This window comes from Andrena cerasifolii, chromosome 7, assembly GCF_050908995.1.
Source record: "Andrena cerasifolii isolate SP2316 chromosome 7, iyAndCera1_principal, whole genome shotgun sequence".
NCBI classification, from domain to species: Eukaryota; Metazoa; Arthropoda; class Insecta; order Hymenoptera; family Andrenidae; genus Andrena; species Andrena cerasifolii.
The window spans coordinates 5,493,885-5,512,019 of record NC_135124.1 but is presented as its reverse complement, the minus strand read 5'-3'; the positions used below and the strand labels follow the sequence as shown (position 1 = coordinate 5,512,019).

Here is an 18,135-nt window from a genome sequence, read left to right as displayed (position 1 = left end):
GGTCGACTCGAACGAAGGTCGCGTAACAAGTCAGGGTGAACACAGCGGACTTTGAGTCCTGCAGAGTCAAGTGAAATGTTTCGTAGTTCTTCTCTTTTTTTACTATTGCTGCACACGTCGCAGTGGCACTCTTCTTGGCGAACAAACTAATAAGGGGGGAAGTATCGAATTCCCTACCGTCAAGGACCCAGTTCATGATTAGAACACAATTCCTGATCAGCTTAGGAAAATAAAGCAAATAATAAGCTCAGTATGATAGAAATTTATTCTGACAAATTACTAAGTAATTTTGAAGTATTTTGATATTTATACGCAAAATTTGGTAGCTCATAGTAAAACGGGTGAAGGTGATCAGAAACTGCTTCCTTTGCATTTTTCACTTTCGAAGTTAAATTATAAAATTAAAGACAGACCATAGATTTACTGAAATAACAAAAAAAAATTAAATTTGGTTAAGTTTTCCCTTTAGACGCTTAAAAACCCGCGGTAGTTACTCTTTAGTGATCAGAAACTGAGTCCTTGACGGTATTTAGAAGGGAAGATACCGAACCCGAAGGTTCAAAAAAATTCTGAAACTTTGTGTACATGTAAGGGACTGCCTCCTGATTACAACGCAATTTTTTTTTGCTCCGCAAATTCGCTCGAAGGGGGTGAAATTAACCTCTGAAAAATCGGCTATTTTCCGATTTTATTTTGTAACTCGCAATCTGTAAGGAATGGAAAGAATGTTTCAAGGCAAAAGTTACTTCTTTTAATTTCGTAAAAAAAAATATTGTAGAATCCTTGATAATGTGGTTATTTTCCGATTTTCTGTTATAACTCGTGAACTGCAAAATAATATTTTTACCAAATGATAGATCTAATTAAGAGAAGTAACTTTTGTCTTGAAACTTTTTTTTCTATCTCCTCCAGTTCGCGAATTATAACACAAAATCGGAAAATAACCGGCTTTTCAGGGGTCAATTGCACCCTCTTGGAGTGAATTTGGGCAGCAAACAAAAATTGCGTTGTAATCAGGAGGAAATACCCTACATATTCACAAAGTTTCAGAATTCTTTGAATTTGCGGGTTCGGGATCTTCAATTGTTAGTAGTCGCTATTCAGCATTTGACAAAATCAGAGCGTTGTAGTGCAAAGTATTCCTATATGAATTAGTTTGTATGTGTCTCTTTCTGCTCCTTTAAGGGCTTTAAGGGCATTCTTATCTAATGATTTTAGGAATTTTTTTAAGGGACTTTATTAAAAAAAATAAAACATAATACTTATTACACATGATTTATTAGTCCATAAAATGCACAGAAAAATTTATTTACAATAATTTTTGTATTAAATTATTTATAATGTTTACGGTTCTTTAGACCACTGCAGAAAACATTGTCAGCAAGATATCTCCTTTAAACATCGATGGATATGAAAAATAAAATGATATTCGAGTAAACTAATGTTGCCATTATGGCACTTTAAAGTTAAATGATTTTTTTTCATGCAAAATTTGCTCTGTAATTGGTATAAAAAATTAATTCAACAAAATATAAGAAAAAATGGCTCATCACCCCATAATGGCAGCATTATTTTACATGAATGTCAATTTATTTTTCCGATCCATTGTCATGCTGACCATTTTTTCTGCAGTGGTTTAAGAAGCCGTAAAAATCATAAATAATTTAATACGAAAATTATTGTAAATAAATTTGTTCGTGCACTTTATGCACTAATAAATCATGTGTAATAAGTAGTTTGTCTTATTGTTTTTAATAATACCCCTAAAAAATCCTAAAATCGTATGTACACCCTTAAGACATTTGGTACTCCGCTTTTTTATTACCCTCGGCAAGATAAAAGTTACCTAATAACGAGTCAGAAATGTATCGGAAACCTTCCATCATGCGGTTGCATGTTACAGGAAATTATTATTTATATATTCCGAGATTAAGAAAGATTATTTTTATACCAATTGAAAATTATTAATTTGCAATTAAACATAACAATTAATATCTCCCTCGTAATAAAAATTGTGTACATAAAGCCGACGGGTAACATTCTCCAGTTATTTATAACATTCCCTCGTTTGAAGGAATTCGCATATTCAGGGCCGGCCACAGGACGGGTGCAAAAAAAGAGGAAAATAGAATAAATGAGAAAAGAAAAAAATCAGAACGAAAATTTGTATTTCATTAAAATTAATTAAATTAATTAATAAATTACAGACCAACCTGAATTTCACGCTCTAAACCCAGAACTGGAAATACTATGGGGACACCACAGTTGCGATGTGGTGGTAAGCATACCATAGTATGCAAAAACTGTAAAAAAAATCAGTATATAATTTCTAATATAATAATATAACACTATAATAATCTAATATTATCAATGACATGGCAATAATAAAGTCATACATTTTTCAATATGTCAATGCTTATTTGTTTATTTACTTTATTTTATTTCCTTTATTATTGTTATTATTACCTTTCTCCGTGAAAAAGATGTTATGTTACTTTACCATTACGAAATTGTTTGGGACCCTCTTAGTTCTTGCATTCGGGCCCCTTTAAAGAGAAGGCCGGCCCTGGGTATATTATAGAAAAAATATTCACCGATAAACTCGCGTATTTGTTCCGCGGAATCGCGCACTTTGCGATCGAATGATATTTACAGCAACGTTGCGTATAATACGCGAGGCGATGAAATAAATTCGATATACGGACGGGCAGATGGGGTTTGTTGGATTACCCGGAACGCGTTATAAATGTTTCACTCGAGCCGGGAATTTTCGCGTTATCAGTTGGTCGGTTAAATCTCTGCGACGTACTGTTTCGATCGGGCAGTCGCGAGCGATCGAGGGAGCGCGACTAGCCTCCGGCACTGGTGTCTCAGCGTTGGTGACGTTTGTATTTTTGCGCACCTAAAAGGGGACTGACGCCTGAAACATTTACGGCCGCGTAAGAATCGCAATCGATTGGAAGTGCGACGAAATTCGACACGCTTTCTTTCTGCCGCACACCTTTCACCGCGGTCTCGCGCGTCCCCTGCAGTCTACCCTTTTCTTACGGGCACGGAGTCTTTCGATTTTCTTGGATAGATAGAAGTACACGTTACGTAACGACTGCGGTTTACATAACGTCGAACAATGGTACTTTGTACAAGCACTGAAAAACATTCTGTTTCCTGCCGCAAGAACGCACATTAATCACAAACCTCTTTAAAGATTGTACAGTCCCTAACTTCGGCGCCAACCTCCTGATTCACAAGGGAGGTCCGGCAACTCGAAGTTTCCAAAAAAATCTGAAACTTTGCAAAAACGTAGCTCAAGTGATACTAATAACCTAACTGTATTTTGCTTCGGCAATAAAATGCTCCTAAAGGCGAAAACACCCCCTCGAAAATACGCCGAGTTTTCAGATCGTCGTGAATATCTAGGAAACTGTGAAAGATATCAAAATCAAGTTAAATTCAAAGATATGCAGGTTTTTATGTTGTATAAAGTGGCGATAAAGAATTTTCGAAAAACATTTTTTTTTTCAAAATTTACCCCCACCACTTTTTTTGACGACTATTTTTTATCACCATGTTATAGGATATTGAAAACTATAAAACTTTGTATTGAACTTTTTTTCGATATCTTTTACGGTTTCGCTGATATTCGCGATGATTTTGAAAACTCACACTTCCTTTAAGGGGGTGTTTTCACCTCTAGAACCGTTTTATTACCGAATGAAAAAATAGTGGCGTTATTAGCATCCCTTGAGCCAGATTCCAGCAGTTTCAGATTTTTTTGAATTTTTGAGTCGCCAAACTTCCCTTGTCAGTGCTTTAAAAGGGGCGCAAAGGAAAAAACAAAGTTGCCCAGCAGACGAGCGTTTTGTACACGAAGAATGCACCTCGATTTCTTTGCGAGAAGGTTGGAACAGAAGACGCGGGGCAATAATTTCTGAATGCGGAATCAGTAGTAGCGCGGCCCGACGGCCATTCCCGCCGTGTCTCGAGGGTTACATCGAGGTAAAACCAGGAAGTTACTTTTCAAACACCCTGTACCTCTGCTTTTCCCTTTGTCTCACTTTCTCGGCCGATCTGCCGCCACGGACTCGTCTCCCTTTCTCCCGTCCGTCGGGCTCGGGTCGCTCGTCTTTTTCCCTTCCATCGTAGGCCCTTCTCGCCCGACGATCCTAACCCCCTAACCAAAACCTGCACCCCCGTTACACTCGACTCGTGAAAGGTTTCCCTCCTTCCCTCCCCGCCGCCCTCGCCGCCGCCACCAGCGCCCGGCTCTTCCTCCTCAGTCACGACGTCGCTCCTCTTCCCCCCCCTCGCCCCTTGCGCCCCCGGGACGGGCGAACTCCGCGCTCCTTTTCCACCAAAGGAGGCTCCCTCTTTCCCTTCTACTTCACCCAAATCGCATTCCACTCTTCTCTCTAAGCCATTTTCTGCGCCCTCCTTCTCGAACCGCGTCGACCCGCATAAGCGCCTCTCCCTCTCCGGCTTCATCCCCGCTGTCCTCGTCGGCCACGAGCTTTTCCCTTCACCCTCCGACTCGCTCCGTTCCCGCCGACGCGCCCCTGCTCTCCCATTTCTTGGAAAAGTCCCGTGCTTTCTGCCTGCCGCTCCTTCCTCGCCATACTTTTCCACGCTGCGACGGAATCCACTTCGTCCTTTCCCTTCCCCCCCCCCCACCCACCCTGTTCCTTTTCCCTTTACTCCTATATACAGAGAGACGTATAAATAGCAAGGAGAGAAACAGAGGAGGCCAGTTTTTTTGTCCCTCTCCCGCGCCAGGATAACGCGTGTCCGCCGTGTACTCATCCCCTCCCCACTGCCTTCGCGAAGTAGAAGTTATCAGCGGCGCTCGCCCCGTGTCAACCGCGCCGTTCTCTCGGTGCTTCGGCCGCCGATTATCGCCTCTCTTCGAACGCGCAGTGTCGGGCTACATACTTCTCGGCGAGAGACCGGGGGGTTTCTGGGAAACCGTGCCCGACTGTAGCTCTCGAATTTTTACTCGACGACCCTGCTGTACATGCGACTCTTGTGCTTCACTTTTAATTCAACCACGTATCGGCCTTCCAAGTGCCTGCCTGCCAGAGAATTACTTTAGAAGTATTAGCTGATAGTTTCGAGAAGCAAACCTCGATCAATTCGGGTACCTAACAAGGTTTTTGCAGCAGGATATTCACGGGGGCTACTAATACACCCATTACATACCAGTTGGCTACCGAACAATTCGAAATTCTATACAGCGCTTACAAAGAAATATAAATAATACGTTTGTCTACCTCGCTTCGGGTTTTCCAGGCCCCTTCAACGTGGGGCCCCTTCTTTGTCCGAAGATTTTCCCGACCCTGAGTTTCTTCAAATTTTTTAAAAACCTCCACGCTTTCCTCCTCTCTTTCTTCGTTGAACCTCGTTGAGCTTCGCTCCGTTGTCGCTTTGCTCTAATTTTATTATATCTGCTGGTCTATCGATTTAATTAACCCTCTCTCGTTTGGCAGCCACGACTGTCTAGCGAATCGTTGAGGCGGGCCCATATTTTTAGGTTACATGGTATTTCGTTCTCTGAATTTCCCTTTAGTTTTCCTCTGGCAGCCTTGCTTTCTTCCCAAGAATTTCGGGCCTTCTGTGTGGCCCGGCTCTTTGAAGACCTTCATTTTTCTCTGTTTCGCTCACGTCATCGGCTGATTTATTAATGGTGGCAGAAGCTACATAGATTTCGTGTAGGAGCCCTTATAACACACGTAAAAAGAATTGCTCTAGATTCTAGAGCAATTGAGGAGTTGAAATGGTAAACGATGCAAATGCCAAATGAATTAGAAATTATTTCTTTAGAGGAAAACGATGTAAATTCCTATACACACGTTAAAAAAAATCGCTCTAGATCCTAGAGCAACTGAGGAGTTGAAATGGTAAACGATGCAAGTGCCAAATGAATCAGAAATTATTTCTTTAGAGGAAAGCGATGTAAATTCCTATACACACGTTAAAAAAAGGTGCTCTAGATCCTAGAGCAATTGAGGAGTTGAAATGGTAAACGATGCAAGTGCCAAATGAATAAGAAATTATTTCTTTACAGGAAAACGATATAAATTCCTATACACAAGTTAAAAAAAATCGCTCTAGATCCTAGAGCAACTGAGGAGTTGAAATGGTAAACGATGCAAGTGCCAAATGAATCAGAAATTATTTCTTTAGAGGAAAGCGATGTAAATTTCTATACACACGTTAAAAAAAGGTGCTCTAGATCCTAGAGCAATTGAGGAGTTGAAATGGTAAACGATGCAAGTGCCAAATGAATCAGAAATTATTTCTTTAGAGGGAAACGATATCAATTCCTATCCACACGTAAAAAAAGTTGCTCTAGATCCTAGAGCAATTGAGGAGTTGAAATGGTAAACGATGCAAGTGCCAAATGAATCAGAAATTATTTCTTTAGAGGAAAGCGATGTAAATTTCTATACACACGTTAAAAAAAGGTGCTCTAGATCCTAGAGCAATTGAGGAGTTGAAATGGTAAACGATGCAAGTGCCAAATGAATCAGAAATTATTTCTTTAGAGGGAAACGATATCAATTCCTATACACACGTAAAAAAAGTTGCTCTAGATCCTAGAGCAATTGAGGAGTTGAAATGGTAAACGATGCAAGTGCCAAATGAATCAGAAATTATTTTTTAAGAGGAAAACGATGTAAATTCCTATACACATATAAAAGAAATTACTCTAGAGCCTAGAGCAAATTAAATGTTTAAAAAATATTCCTCGAAAATAAAAATTACAATTTTTTTCGCCTTCATAAAGAAAAAGTATTCGTGGAGGATTTAAACTTTCAAAATTTGAAAAAAAAAATGTTCAAGGGCCCAGGGGCACCCTTTCCCGTTATCCGGTCGAGCTCAAATTTTATACACACTTTTTTTTATTATTTGGAACTATTCAGGGGGGTGCGGCGAAGAAAATCTTGAAAAATTATTTCACCAAGAGTAAATATAAGCCACCCTAATGTACATACAGCTAAATTGTAGGCCTTAGCAGGGTCAAGCGAAAGCTGCTATACCCACAAATCACAACCTGATAAATCTTAGCCGACTTAAAATCACTTTCGAAGCGATTAGAAAAATGTTTCTCCTTCGAGCCACCCCCAACAATTGCGCGGCACCCTCGTAAACAACCGTCTCCCCGCTCAGGGTACGCCGTTGCATCGAACAGGCCATTCCCTCCGGTGTCCAAGATCATCTCGGATGCATTCCCTCCCCCAAATTCTTTCATCTTCGCAAAACCCACCCCTTTTTTCTTCGCCGATCTTCCGCCTAATTTACCCCGTGGCCGGGCCTCGCGCTATACGTCAACGCGGGGCAAATAATTGCGCGGCGCATTGTCGTTGGCGTGCGCTGCTCGGAGTCGAGTAATCGCCGCATCGTAATTGGATCGCGGTATCGCGAAGCGGCAGGTCGCTGGGCAGATTCTAGGAACGGCTGGGGATCGCGCACGAGCAAACGGACTAATTGGGGGTCCGGTGTTTCTGCCATTTTTAATAACCGACCGCCACCGATCCTCCGGCTCTAAATGCTCTTTTCAGATCGGGGACACGGGCGCAAGTGACACCGCGTCGGCCGAGGACACGGGGCTCGCGGCGGGTAGGCCAGAACTTTCGTCGCCGCATCGCCGACGTCCACTAATTAGACAAAATCCGAGAATGGCCGTCGCGACGTTCGCCGTCGAGTCGGAATTTTTTCGCCCGTGCTGATTGGTTTCATTGCTGGTGGATCGATACGAAATTCTTCCAACTCCGGGCAGGAGGGGGATGAGGGGGTAGTTCGGCGCTGAGGAGTCTGCCGTTGGAGCAGATGATGCCAGTGCACTTCTCATTAATCGCGCTTTTTTTGCTTTTTGCTTTTGGAAAGTATTCGGAGTTTGCGATGTCATGTTGGAATTTTGAGGGAACTGCGCGATCTTTCTTTATTCCTTTTCGCAGCCAACCAATCGATGCGTGTGGCAACGATTTTTGGTCCACTGCTTTGCCGCTTGGAACGAGGTGTGAGTGCAGGCAAGTATTAAGGGATCATTCCGGTTGGACGGGTTGAGAAAATCGATTTTTTTTTAAACATTTTTCGAAAGTACATACCCTCAAGAAGGGTATAACAGCTGCAATCGCCATCGCGAGAGGGGCATGAAATTTTAAACATGTAGATAGTTAAGACCAATTTCAAAAGTATTTGAAAAGCAATAATTTTATTAGTTTTATATTGTTTATTTAGTGTAGAAATGTAGTTTAATAAATAGAAAATGTTTTGTTTCATTACTATAATTATTTTCGTCGTAATAAATTCCTGAAAATCGGTGATTTTTAAGGCGCGCTAACTGGAATGACCCCTTAAGGGGGTAGGTTACCCTCAACAGCCCAAAATCAGGCCCTTCTTCAAACACACATTTTGAAGTAATAAATTAATATAGAGATAATTTTTGTTGTATTTTTTAAGCGTTATTTCGTTGACTTTTATGCGTAAAAAGAATTTTTTTTAAATATTTGTAAGTCCTCAAAAGTCTAATTTTACAAAAACCGACTTAATTTTAGTAACAACGAGAATGGAACATCTACTGAATATATATACCAAGTTTGAAGTAAATCGGGTGATTAGTTTTTGAGATATCATACTAACCAATTCGAAAAACATCGTTTTGAAAAAAACGCATTTAAAGATTTAGGTAGCGTTTTTTTAAATTAATTTTTTTTTTAAATATTGCCTAAAAATGTACAAATATAGACATAAAGTTTTCAATTAATATAATTCCAATGTTTCTCTAAAAAAAAATCCCAACTCGGCGGGACGCGCTACTGGGTAAAATTTACCACAGAGGCGCTAGTTGCGAAAATATGAAGACTGTTTGAGTTTTTCTGACAATTTTTTAAAGAACTTTAATAAAGTTTTCAAGATATCTTATAAATTCTGTTTGATCCTTAAAACACTGTACTTTAACATAAAAATAACAAAATTAAAAAAAAATCTGAAACCGTGGTTTTTTACGTTCCAATTTTGGGTATTTTTGACCCGGTAGCGACAACCTGTGTCACAATATGGGGTGCGCCTTTCGCCAGGTTAAATAGAGGGGGAATTAAAAAAGATCTACAAAAATTGTAGTCTTAAATAATGATAATTATAAGCAGCGACTTAATTATAGCTGCATTCATAGAAAATTAATTTTTTTCACACAAGGATCCTGAGAACCAGACGCATAAACCATTAAAAAGTCTTCGCTAAACATTAATTAAAAAACATTCGTAGTAAAACGTTCTCCCATTGATCCCCACAGCAGGTAAAACATAAAAAACCACGGTTAACCAAAAACTTAACAGATAATCTTCACATTAGCATTCCAAGTTTTCATACTTGAACAATTACTATCAGATCCACTTTGAGCACTACTAATAACTAACACTGTCCCGAAGAATGTAACTTGAAAGTAAAATTTTCTGGTATCTCATCTTTGCCTCTTAAAGGCTGCCCACCCTGTTTTTTACAAGCCACTACAAGCTGACCCGTTTCTAGTTGGCCACCCTGTATTCTCCACATGTACGTGCATTATTTACCCGGGATATAATTCCACGAGCAGACGTGGCGCTTTTGGCGAGGAACTCGCCGAGTAATTAAAACCACTCGGGGAATGAGGTGGAAGAAATAAAATTTGCTACTAACGCGATGGTTGCTGGCGCGGCGAGGGGGCCTGCGTTCCCATCGAGAAGATTTCGCAGGGACGCGACACTCCTCCTTTCGTCAGTCGCTGCGCAGTATATACACCAATAACTAGAACAAAGCCCAGTTTGAAAGACGGCTCTAGCAGCACCCGGTTGAATGGACAGCTCGCAGCTTAGGGGGTCGGAGCCAGTCGGTGGCCGGGTGCTTGAATCATCCCTCGCTGCTAAACATCCCCCTATTTCACGAGCGGGGATTTTACACGGGGTGAACGCGTGTTTATCTGCAGGGTGTACTTAGGCAGACCGGCGCAATATCCACAAAATCATTTGCTTGTATTATCTCGTTATGGCCGCAGAACTTTTTCATTTACCCACGCGGCTCCTTGCCATTTTGTGTTTTTCACTCAGCGATCGCGTAATTAATTTCAGCCAGTTCCTTTTAGCCCCCTGTTTGCGGCGGTAGTGTGACGAGTAATTTATTGGGAAATTAACGTGAAATTTGGGAACTGCGAGGCAGTCTGTTTGGGTGGTTGAATGTTTAAAAGAATCTGAAAGTACTTAGCGTCGAGGAAGGAATATGTAGGTACAGTGATATTTATGACAATTAAATGTTAGCTTTGAATAGTGTTTCCATTCACTTTTCGATTGTAATTGAAAACAAATCCTTGTAGAAAACAAATTGGAAACAAAAGTCCTTGTAGAAAACACTGTGAAAACAATTTTTTTTATTCTGCCACAGAAAACACTGTGCCAGAATAAAAACAAAAAATATCGGAAAATGCCCTAGGTGCCAGTGGTAATACAGTGTTATAGAATTTGATTTTTGGAACTTAAAGTGATTTCCACAAGGACTCTTCAATTGTGAAAACCCAAAATGGGGTGTATTCTTATTCTTGGGGTTAGCATTGGTCTTGGAGATATCGATGCCTCAGCTTTATTCTAAACTAGCTGTACCCGGCCACGCGTTGCTGTGGCTCAGTCTGGTTGAATGGAAAAGAAAGAAAAGAGAAAGCGCACGTTTCTAATATGTTTAATTTCACAGTGCTTGGTATATAAAAACACGCTAGTATTCGAATGCAACGTTGTGTCGAAATTTCAAAGCAATCGGTGAAAAACTTTCGGAGATTTAAGATCCTGAACAAACGAACATTTACATATTTATTTATATAGATGAAATAACTAAATGAAAGATACGCTACAGGTGTACATGTATGTATTCTTTCCAGGAACTTCGTAACTTTATTATGGCCCCTTATTTTTTCTTTCAACAGTTCACTTACAACGTTTACGCGCAATACTATGCTGCAAATGCAACCAAGTGAACAGGGTTGAGGAGGGGCCTGATTTTGGCTGTTGAGGGTAACCTACCCCTTTAAGGGGTTATGCCTAGTCAGGCGGTCGAAAAGAGGCGAATGTTTGTGAATTTTTTTTGAAGAAGCGGAAACGTATATTTTTACAGAACTTTTTGCGTTTCAAAGAGCAACATTTAAAGAACATTTGGTAATTTTTTCGTAGAAAAATATTTACGTTTATAATAAAATAAAAAGCGACATCCAAGAAGCATTTTTAAAAAGTTGGTTTTGCGGTGAGCATTGCCATTCGGAACCAGATTATTTAAAATAAAAAAACAAACAGGATTTCGTTAGTATATTAATGTATCCTCAGGTTGGCGGAGAGAATTTTCCGAAATATTAAGTTAAAACAAAATGGCGGCTATTTAAAGTTGAAATCCTGTTTTTTCCTGCAAAAATCACGTGAGAAATTCAGGATTTCGAATTTAAATAGCCGCCATTTTATTTTAAATTAATATTTCAGAAATTCCTTCCGCTAAGCAGAGGATACATTAATATACTAACGAAATCTGTTTAGTTTCTTGACTTTAGATAATCTGGTTCCGAATGGCGGCGCTCACCGCAAAACCAAATTTTTAAAAATGCTTCTTGGATGTCGCTTGTTATTTTATTATAAACGTTAATATTTTTCTACGAAAAAATTACCAAATGTTCTTTAAATATTTCTCTTTAAACCGCAAAAAGTTTGGTAAAAATATACGCTTCCGCTACTTCAAAAAAAATTCCCAAATATTCGCCTCTTTTCGGCCGCCTGACTAGGTATAACCCCTTAAAAGAAAATAGAGTACATAACTCCCATTATAGCCCACAAAATATTTCCGAAACGTAACTTGACAAAATGTCCGCTCACGAATCTGAAAGGGTCAAAGCCACTTACCTTTGACCTTCCCTCGTTAGATGAAATCAACAGCTAAGTAAAGTATTCACCGATGCCATAAGATAATTGTAAACAGCTCATCAGTGGAAATCATTTCTACTTAAGCACAGCTAAATGGTAGCTATGGGTCTGTTGTACCTCGGGACATAACAATGAAGCATGTAGTTTCAAACTTCTGCCCTGTAATTTACTGACGCCTTCGACGAATAACTGATTTCCAATGGAAAGTCAACTTTTTCTCAACTTCCTTGTAATCTACTGCATCGATGTTGAAACTAGAGACTGAACTAATCACGGTTTCGAAGAGGCAACAGCGGCATGAAAGGAGTGGATGCGTAGGCACTTTGGTCGTGGATAGTTGGGCATAGTATAAGAAAGGATGGAAGCTTGCATTACACATTATTAAAATTGCGGGTCAAGAATAACTTCCTACCGTATAAGTCTGTCGCCATCAACGACTTCCCCAGACCAACCTTGCTGCCGCCGACCGACTAACGGCAACCTGATGCAACGGCCGCGACAATTTGCAAATGAACACTTGTACTTATTATTTCTGGCGGTAAAACAGACAATCTTTCCACGGCCGAAACGCTCCGCACTCCTGTCTGCGATCAAATCGAATCTAATCGTAGCAGCTACAAGAATATCGTGCAATACAATATTGTCATATACCCCGGGGGGTGAATATGCCGCACAGAAGTGCATCGAAACGAATAAGGAGCTGCTTTGTGTCTTACAAGTTCTGTTAAAAATGATAACTAGCAACACTATTTTATAAAATAAAATAAAAAATTGCGCGGCAGATGCCACTATTTTTTTCTTACGCAACATGCACCGCTGGTTCCGATAAACAAGGTCTAAACAATTTTCCGTGGATACGTTCTCGAGATATCGACGGGTGAACTTTTTACCTGTCTGTCAAAAAGGTGGTCCCACTTAATTGCGAATATCTCGTGTGGTGAATGACCGATGTGGTCGAACATTGTATGAAATTAAAGATAATTGAATCACCAACAAAAGTTGCTTATAAAATTTTCAAATCGGTACAGTAGTTCGGGTAAAATCGACGGAAAAATGTGAAAAAAGTCGGTTTTTCGACCGAAATTGAAATCAACAATTCAATTAATCGGTTGGGAAAAATCGAAATTGTAAAAATGGGCCGAGTTTCTTATTCTCTACGTTGAGTCTGCTCTTTTACGAAGAAAACAAGCTGCTACTGAAGAAAATCTGTGGATAAATAAAGAAGCTAGAGGCAATTTTGTGAAAACACTAACAATTTCATTTTTTCTTGGTTTTGTTTTTTTTTCATTTTATTGCATTATATCAATTTTAATTCAATCTGTACATTTGTTCAAGTATTTTGTTAGTGTACATATGTGTGTTTTGGGATTCGTTTCTCTTATGAGGAACTAAATATAATCTCCCATCATTGTCTCATCCCAAAATCCATGATACCGCCGCAAAATACCACTCATAATATTAACGATAGCAATAGCAATAACAATAGCAATAGAAATAGCAATAGCAATAGCAATAGCAATAGCAATAGCAATAGCAATAGCAATAGCAATAGCAATAGCAATAGCAATAGCAATAGCAATAGCAATAGCAATAGCAATAGCAATAGCAATAGCAAGAGCAATAGCAATAGCAAGAGCAATAGCAATAGCAATAGCAATAGCAATAGCAATAGCAATAGCAATAGCAATAGCAATAGCAAAAGCAAAAGCAAAAGCAATAGCAATAGCAATAGCAATAGCAATAGCCATAGCCATAGCCATAGCAATAGCCATAGCCATAGCAATAGCCATAGCAATAGCAATAGCAATAGCAATAGCAATAGCCATAGCCATAGCCATAGCAATAGCCATAGCAATAGCCATAGCAATAGCCATAGCAATAGCCATAGCAATAACCATAGCAATAGCCATAGCAATAGCCATAGCAATAGCAATAGCAATAGCAATAGCCATAGCAATAGCAATAGCAATAGCAATAGCAATAGCAATAGCAATAGCATTAGCAATAGCAATAGCAACAGCAACAGCAACAGCAACAGCAATAGCAATAGCAATAATAATAATAATAATAATAATAATAATAATAATAATAATAATAATAATAATAATAATAATAATAATAATAATTATAAAAAAAATCCGACACACACGATATGCTCAATGTACAATTTACATTGCTGTTCAGGACCTCTACCAGGGCTAAACTCCTCGACTGAACTCCACCACGTTCCCCGTGTCATTTTGGACCCAACGGTGTTTTCTCACTCCTGTAATCTCATCATGAACAAAAGGTCGAGCGTTTCGCGAAACGATTCAGAGCACGATAAAATTTCGAACGATACGTTTAATCTGGGTGACTTCAAAACACGGCCCCGATACGATCTCGCGTTGCCGATTTAGACCGGCGATAATCGAGAAGCGTGAGCGACCGTCCGCGGGAGAAAGAAAAAGAGGACCGCGGCGTTAAGGTGCCGCGGAGTTTTGTCGTTTCGAAAATGCCCCCCTTTGTCTCGCGCGTCTATGCTCGGAATGAATTTATGCGGCGGGCAGCGGTGCGCGAGTACACCAACGCGGGCATAGTTATCCGCGTACCACCCGTTATTCACATGGTAATCAGAGTGTTAAGCAATAAATTACCTGCATTACCGGGAGAATATCGATTCGGCTAGAAGAGGGAGTACGCGGCCGCCGCAGTCCGATGCAGCTTCGCCGCCCGTGCCAAAGGTTAAGTGCTGCAACCCCCGTCGGCCGAGGAGATCCGTCCAAGGGAAGCTGTCCCGTTTAACTGTAGATTTCCGTAAAATCTGATCGCCTGAAAATGCGCGGACGAGCGACGACGAGCAGGCCGCCCCGTTGTCCTGGTGGCACCGGGGCTGTTCACCCTCCGCCAGCAATTATTCTTTTCTCCAGCTTCCAAAAGAAATTGGTTGTCCGCAGTCGCGCGTTAAGTTGCAAATCAGGCAATGAATATATTTAAATATTCTCAAAAAATATCTCACTTAATATTTTGGATTTTATTACGATTGTAACTTAAGGGGGGACTCTCGTGTAACAGCCCCCGAAATTTATGATTTTTTTTATTTTTAAACTATTGTTAATATTGCGTTAAACTCTTTTGGGATATAAGGAGGCATCTTTAAACTTGTAGAATTCTTTTACGCCGGTCCTTATTATTATTTATTAATTATTGTGCAATCGTGTTAACCTCTTCGACAATAAAAAAAATATTCTCTGCAAGTTAAAAGACGCCTCCTTATATCCCAGAAGAGTTTAAACCAATATAACCAACAGTTGTTTAAAAAAAAATTCTTAAATATCAGTTACTTTTGGGCTGTTAGAGGAGAATCAACCCCCCTTAAGTGACCGTCATTGCCCTCTTTTACCGCACATAACGCAACGGAAAAGAAGAAGAAATTGGTCGAAACGCGCAGCGACAAACGGCTACGAAAGTCACGAGCACGAGGGAAGAAATTCCTTTGTCGTTTGCCAATCGAATAACGTGAATGTCCCAATTTCTGCTCATGTCCCCATTTCTGCTCATTTCGTATTTTTCTTACTATTATATGCGTCACGTTTCTACTATAGTTGCAACAAAATAATTCTAAATTATTTAAACATTTACGCGAGTGTTGCGCGAACTTAGGGCAATACATACATCGCTATTTTTCAAAAACAGAAATACGGACATTTAGAGCATTCCATATTTAATTACAAATTACTAATATTCAAACATCTTGAAATATCTTTCTTAAATAATTGTTGAATTGGTTGATTTATTATTAAAGAATTAATCAATTACCCTGCAAATTTTGATCACAAACAAATTTTTTACACCTTCTTTACGACGAGTTACCTCTTAAATCAGCAAATTGGGACATTCACCTTACTGTTTAAACGTTTTCCATTTACAAGCGCTTGTCTTTGGGCGTTCAAATTCTCCCGCAGCTATGAAGACCACTTTTTCCGCTCCGCTGACCCCCTCCCAGCCCTGGTTCGCCCGTTCAGCGAACGATAATTAAGGATTAGCTAATCACGACGTCTGATTGCTGAAATCTCCTCCGCGCCTGTTTGGTCGCGGCAGCAGGTTTCCCTCGCGACAGCCAATCCCTTTTCTCCGGGCACCGGCTACGGCGATCGCGGTCGCAGAATCTCCATTTTATTGCAAAATCCACCTCTGATCCCAGAGGACCAGCACGCGCGAGCGTTCCGCGCGGGCTGATCGCTTTTACGAGCCCGCCGCTGACCTTTGACACGTCGTAACGTCGCGGTACGACACGCCGACGGTACCCGCCCTTCTCCGCCTCTGGGGAAAACGTAGCTCGCGCCTGAGGTTCGTACATCGGCCGCACCGCGGTCCGGTGCGCGTGCGCCGCGGTGTCCTTCGAAGGTTGGATGCCTTCTGGTGCGCAGCCGCGGTGAATCGTTCCGCGGCGCGGCGCGGTATTCGCGCGATACGTGATCTGTACGTGATATTGTCGCGCAATTGATATCTCTTCCCACCATAAGTAGTGCTCAGATGTGGCAATCCTTAACTGTAGTTTATTGATAACCGGGGCGTGTCGAGATTAATCAGTAGCAATTAAATGAGTCTGAAAATTGTTAACTGAATATTTTACCGATTGGACGAATGGGTATTTGTAGATGCTAAGCGCGGAAGAAGGTTTCTAGAGTAGTCCTCGATTGTATACTGTATCACTTCTTCGTTTTCACCGCATCGGTTAAACACTGTCAGAGTAGGGCATACCCCTTACACTGCAACATCTTTCTGGCAAGGGAGCACCGCGAACCCGGACTCATCGATTGGAACGAAACTTTGTGGATTTTTAGAGTGACTCAAAACAAGAACAACGGTGTCTTTCATTTGGGCCCTATCGCCCTTTAAGTGGGTGAAAACTAACCTCAAAGTCAAATTGGCACTTCCACTTTTTCGCGTGTAACTCTCAAAGCATAACAGACAGAAAAAAATGTTTCAAACAAAAGTTTAATGGCGCAATAAGTGCTACAAACTTGCGTTAACAAAATTTTGAAAACAGTTTTTTTTATTAGTTATATATTTTTTTTTAACTCTTTTCAAAATTTTGTTAACGCAAGTTTGTAGCGCTTATTGCACCATTAAACTTTTGTTTGAAACATTTTTTTCTATCTGTTGTACTTTGACAGTTATACGCGAAAAAGTGGAAGTGCCAATTTGAGGTTAGTTTTCACCCCCCTAAAGGCCGGCAGGGCCCAAATGAAAGACACCGTTGTTCTTGTTTTGAGTCACTCTAAAAATCCACAAAGTTGCGTTCCAATCGGTGAGTCCGCGGTGTTCCCTTGTGAGTTGGAATTTTGGAACCACAAATATTTTCCCACTTTCATAGAATTACTAGCAAAATACCCCGCGCTTCGCTTCGGGCCTAAGCGATATTAAGGACTCCATTCACCCTCTCAGGGGTTGATTACGGCAAAATGCTGAGTCTGTTTTTAGGCACTTGTGTGGGTAACCTTTGTAAGTAAAAACCAAGCTGATATCTAATCGAGCCTAAGAAATAATAAGAACTCCGAGAAAACATACCCTTTCTGAATTTCATGTTTCTAGGGTCAGCGGTTTGCGCCGGACGGTGATGAGTCAGTGACACAACGATTATACAAATATAAAAGATGTACCTACTTTAAAACTCACTGTTCTGCACTATGCACGATACTTTTAGGCTCCATCTATGCAGTGGCTACTCTAAGATCGATTCACGCTCGTCATCCTACAGGTCTCATCCAAGAAACACCGATTCCAATCATGGCTGCTCCTAGCCAACAGAATGCAATATCAAAACCCCTGCCACTTAAAACGACTGCCACTTGTCATTCGCCGGAAAAGTGTCACGAATCCCTAACGGCTAATCGTCGACGACGTTGTTCATCATCCTAGCGCAGTGCCTGGTGCTCCCAGTTGAGACAGTCGATTGAACCGCGGAGATAATTAAATATTTCAGCCTGCTGTCGCAGCTACTGTGCACGCTCGTCGTTTTCGTCACTGGCAACGACGAATCCTCGTTCTGTTAAAGGAACGATGCGCTAACGACACTACGCCATGTAACATCCACTAGCGGAAATAATGATGGATCTCTTGGCGTAATCGAGCGAGTCCTGCAGCTACGCGTGCATAGCAAAGAGGAGCAGAAAAAGAAGGTGGCGCGTACGTACGTCACGTCATAAAACCGCGTGAACTCTCGCCCGAG

General features: G+C 40.7%; 1 protein-coding gene and 1 long non-coding RNA gene across 2 annotated transcripts in view; both read left to right on the top strand.

Moving 5' to 3' along the window:
• LOC143371528 (uncharacterized) overlaps positions 1 to 18,135 on the top strand; it is a 114,228-nt gene that overhangs the window by 43,679 nt on the left and 52,414 nt on the right. The gene's annotated exons all lie outside the window — the stretch shown is intronic.
• The window catches only part of LOC143371180 (uncharacterized), a 33,599-nt gene that overhangs the window by 11,571 nt on the left and 3,893 nt on the right, over positions 1 to 18,135 (top strand). Inside the window, exon 2 of the mRNA XM_076816127.1 lies at positions 13,930 to 14,173. Within this exon, the coding sequence (XP_076672242.1) occupies positions 13,930 to 14,173 (244 nt within the window). The remainder of the gene's footprint in view (positions 1 to 13,929; positions 14,174 to 18,135) is intronic.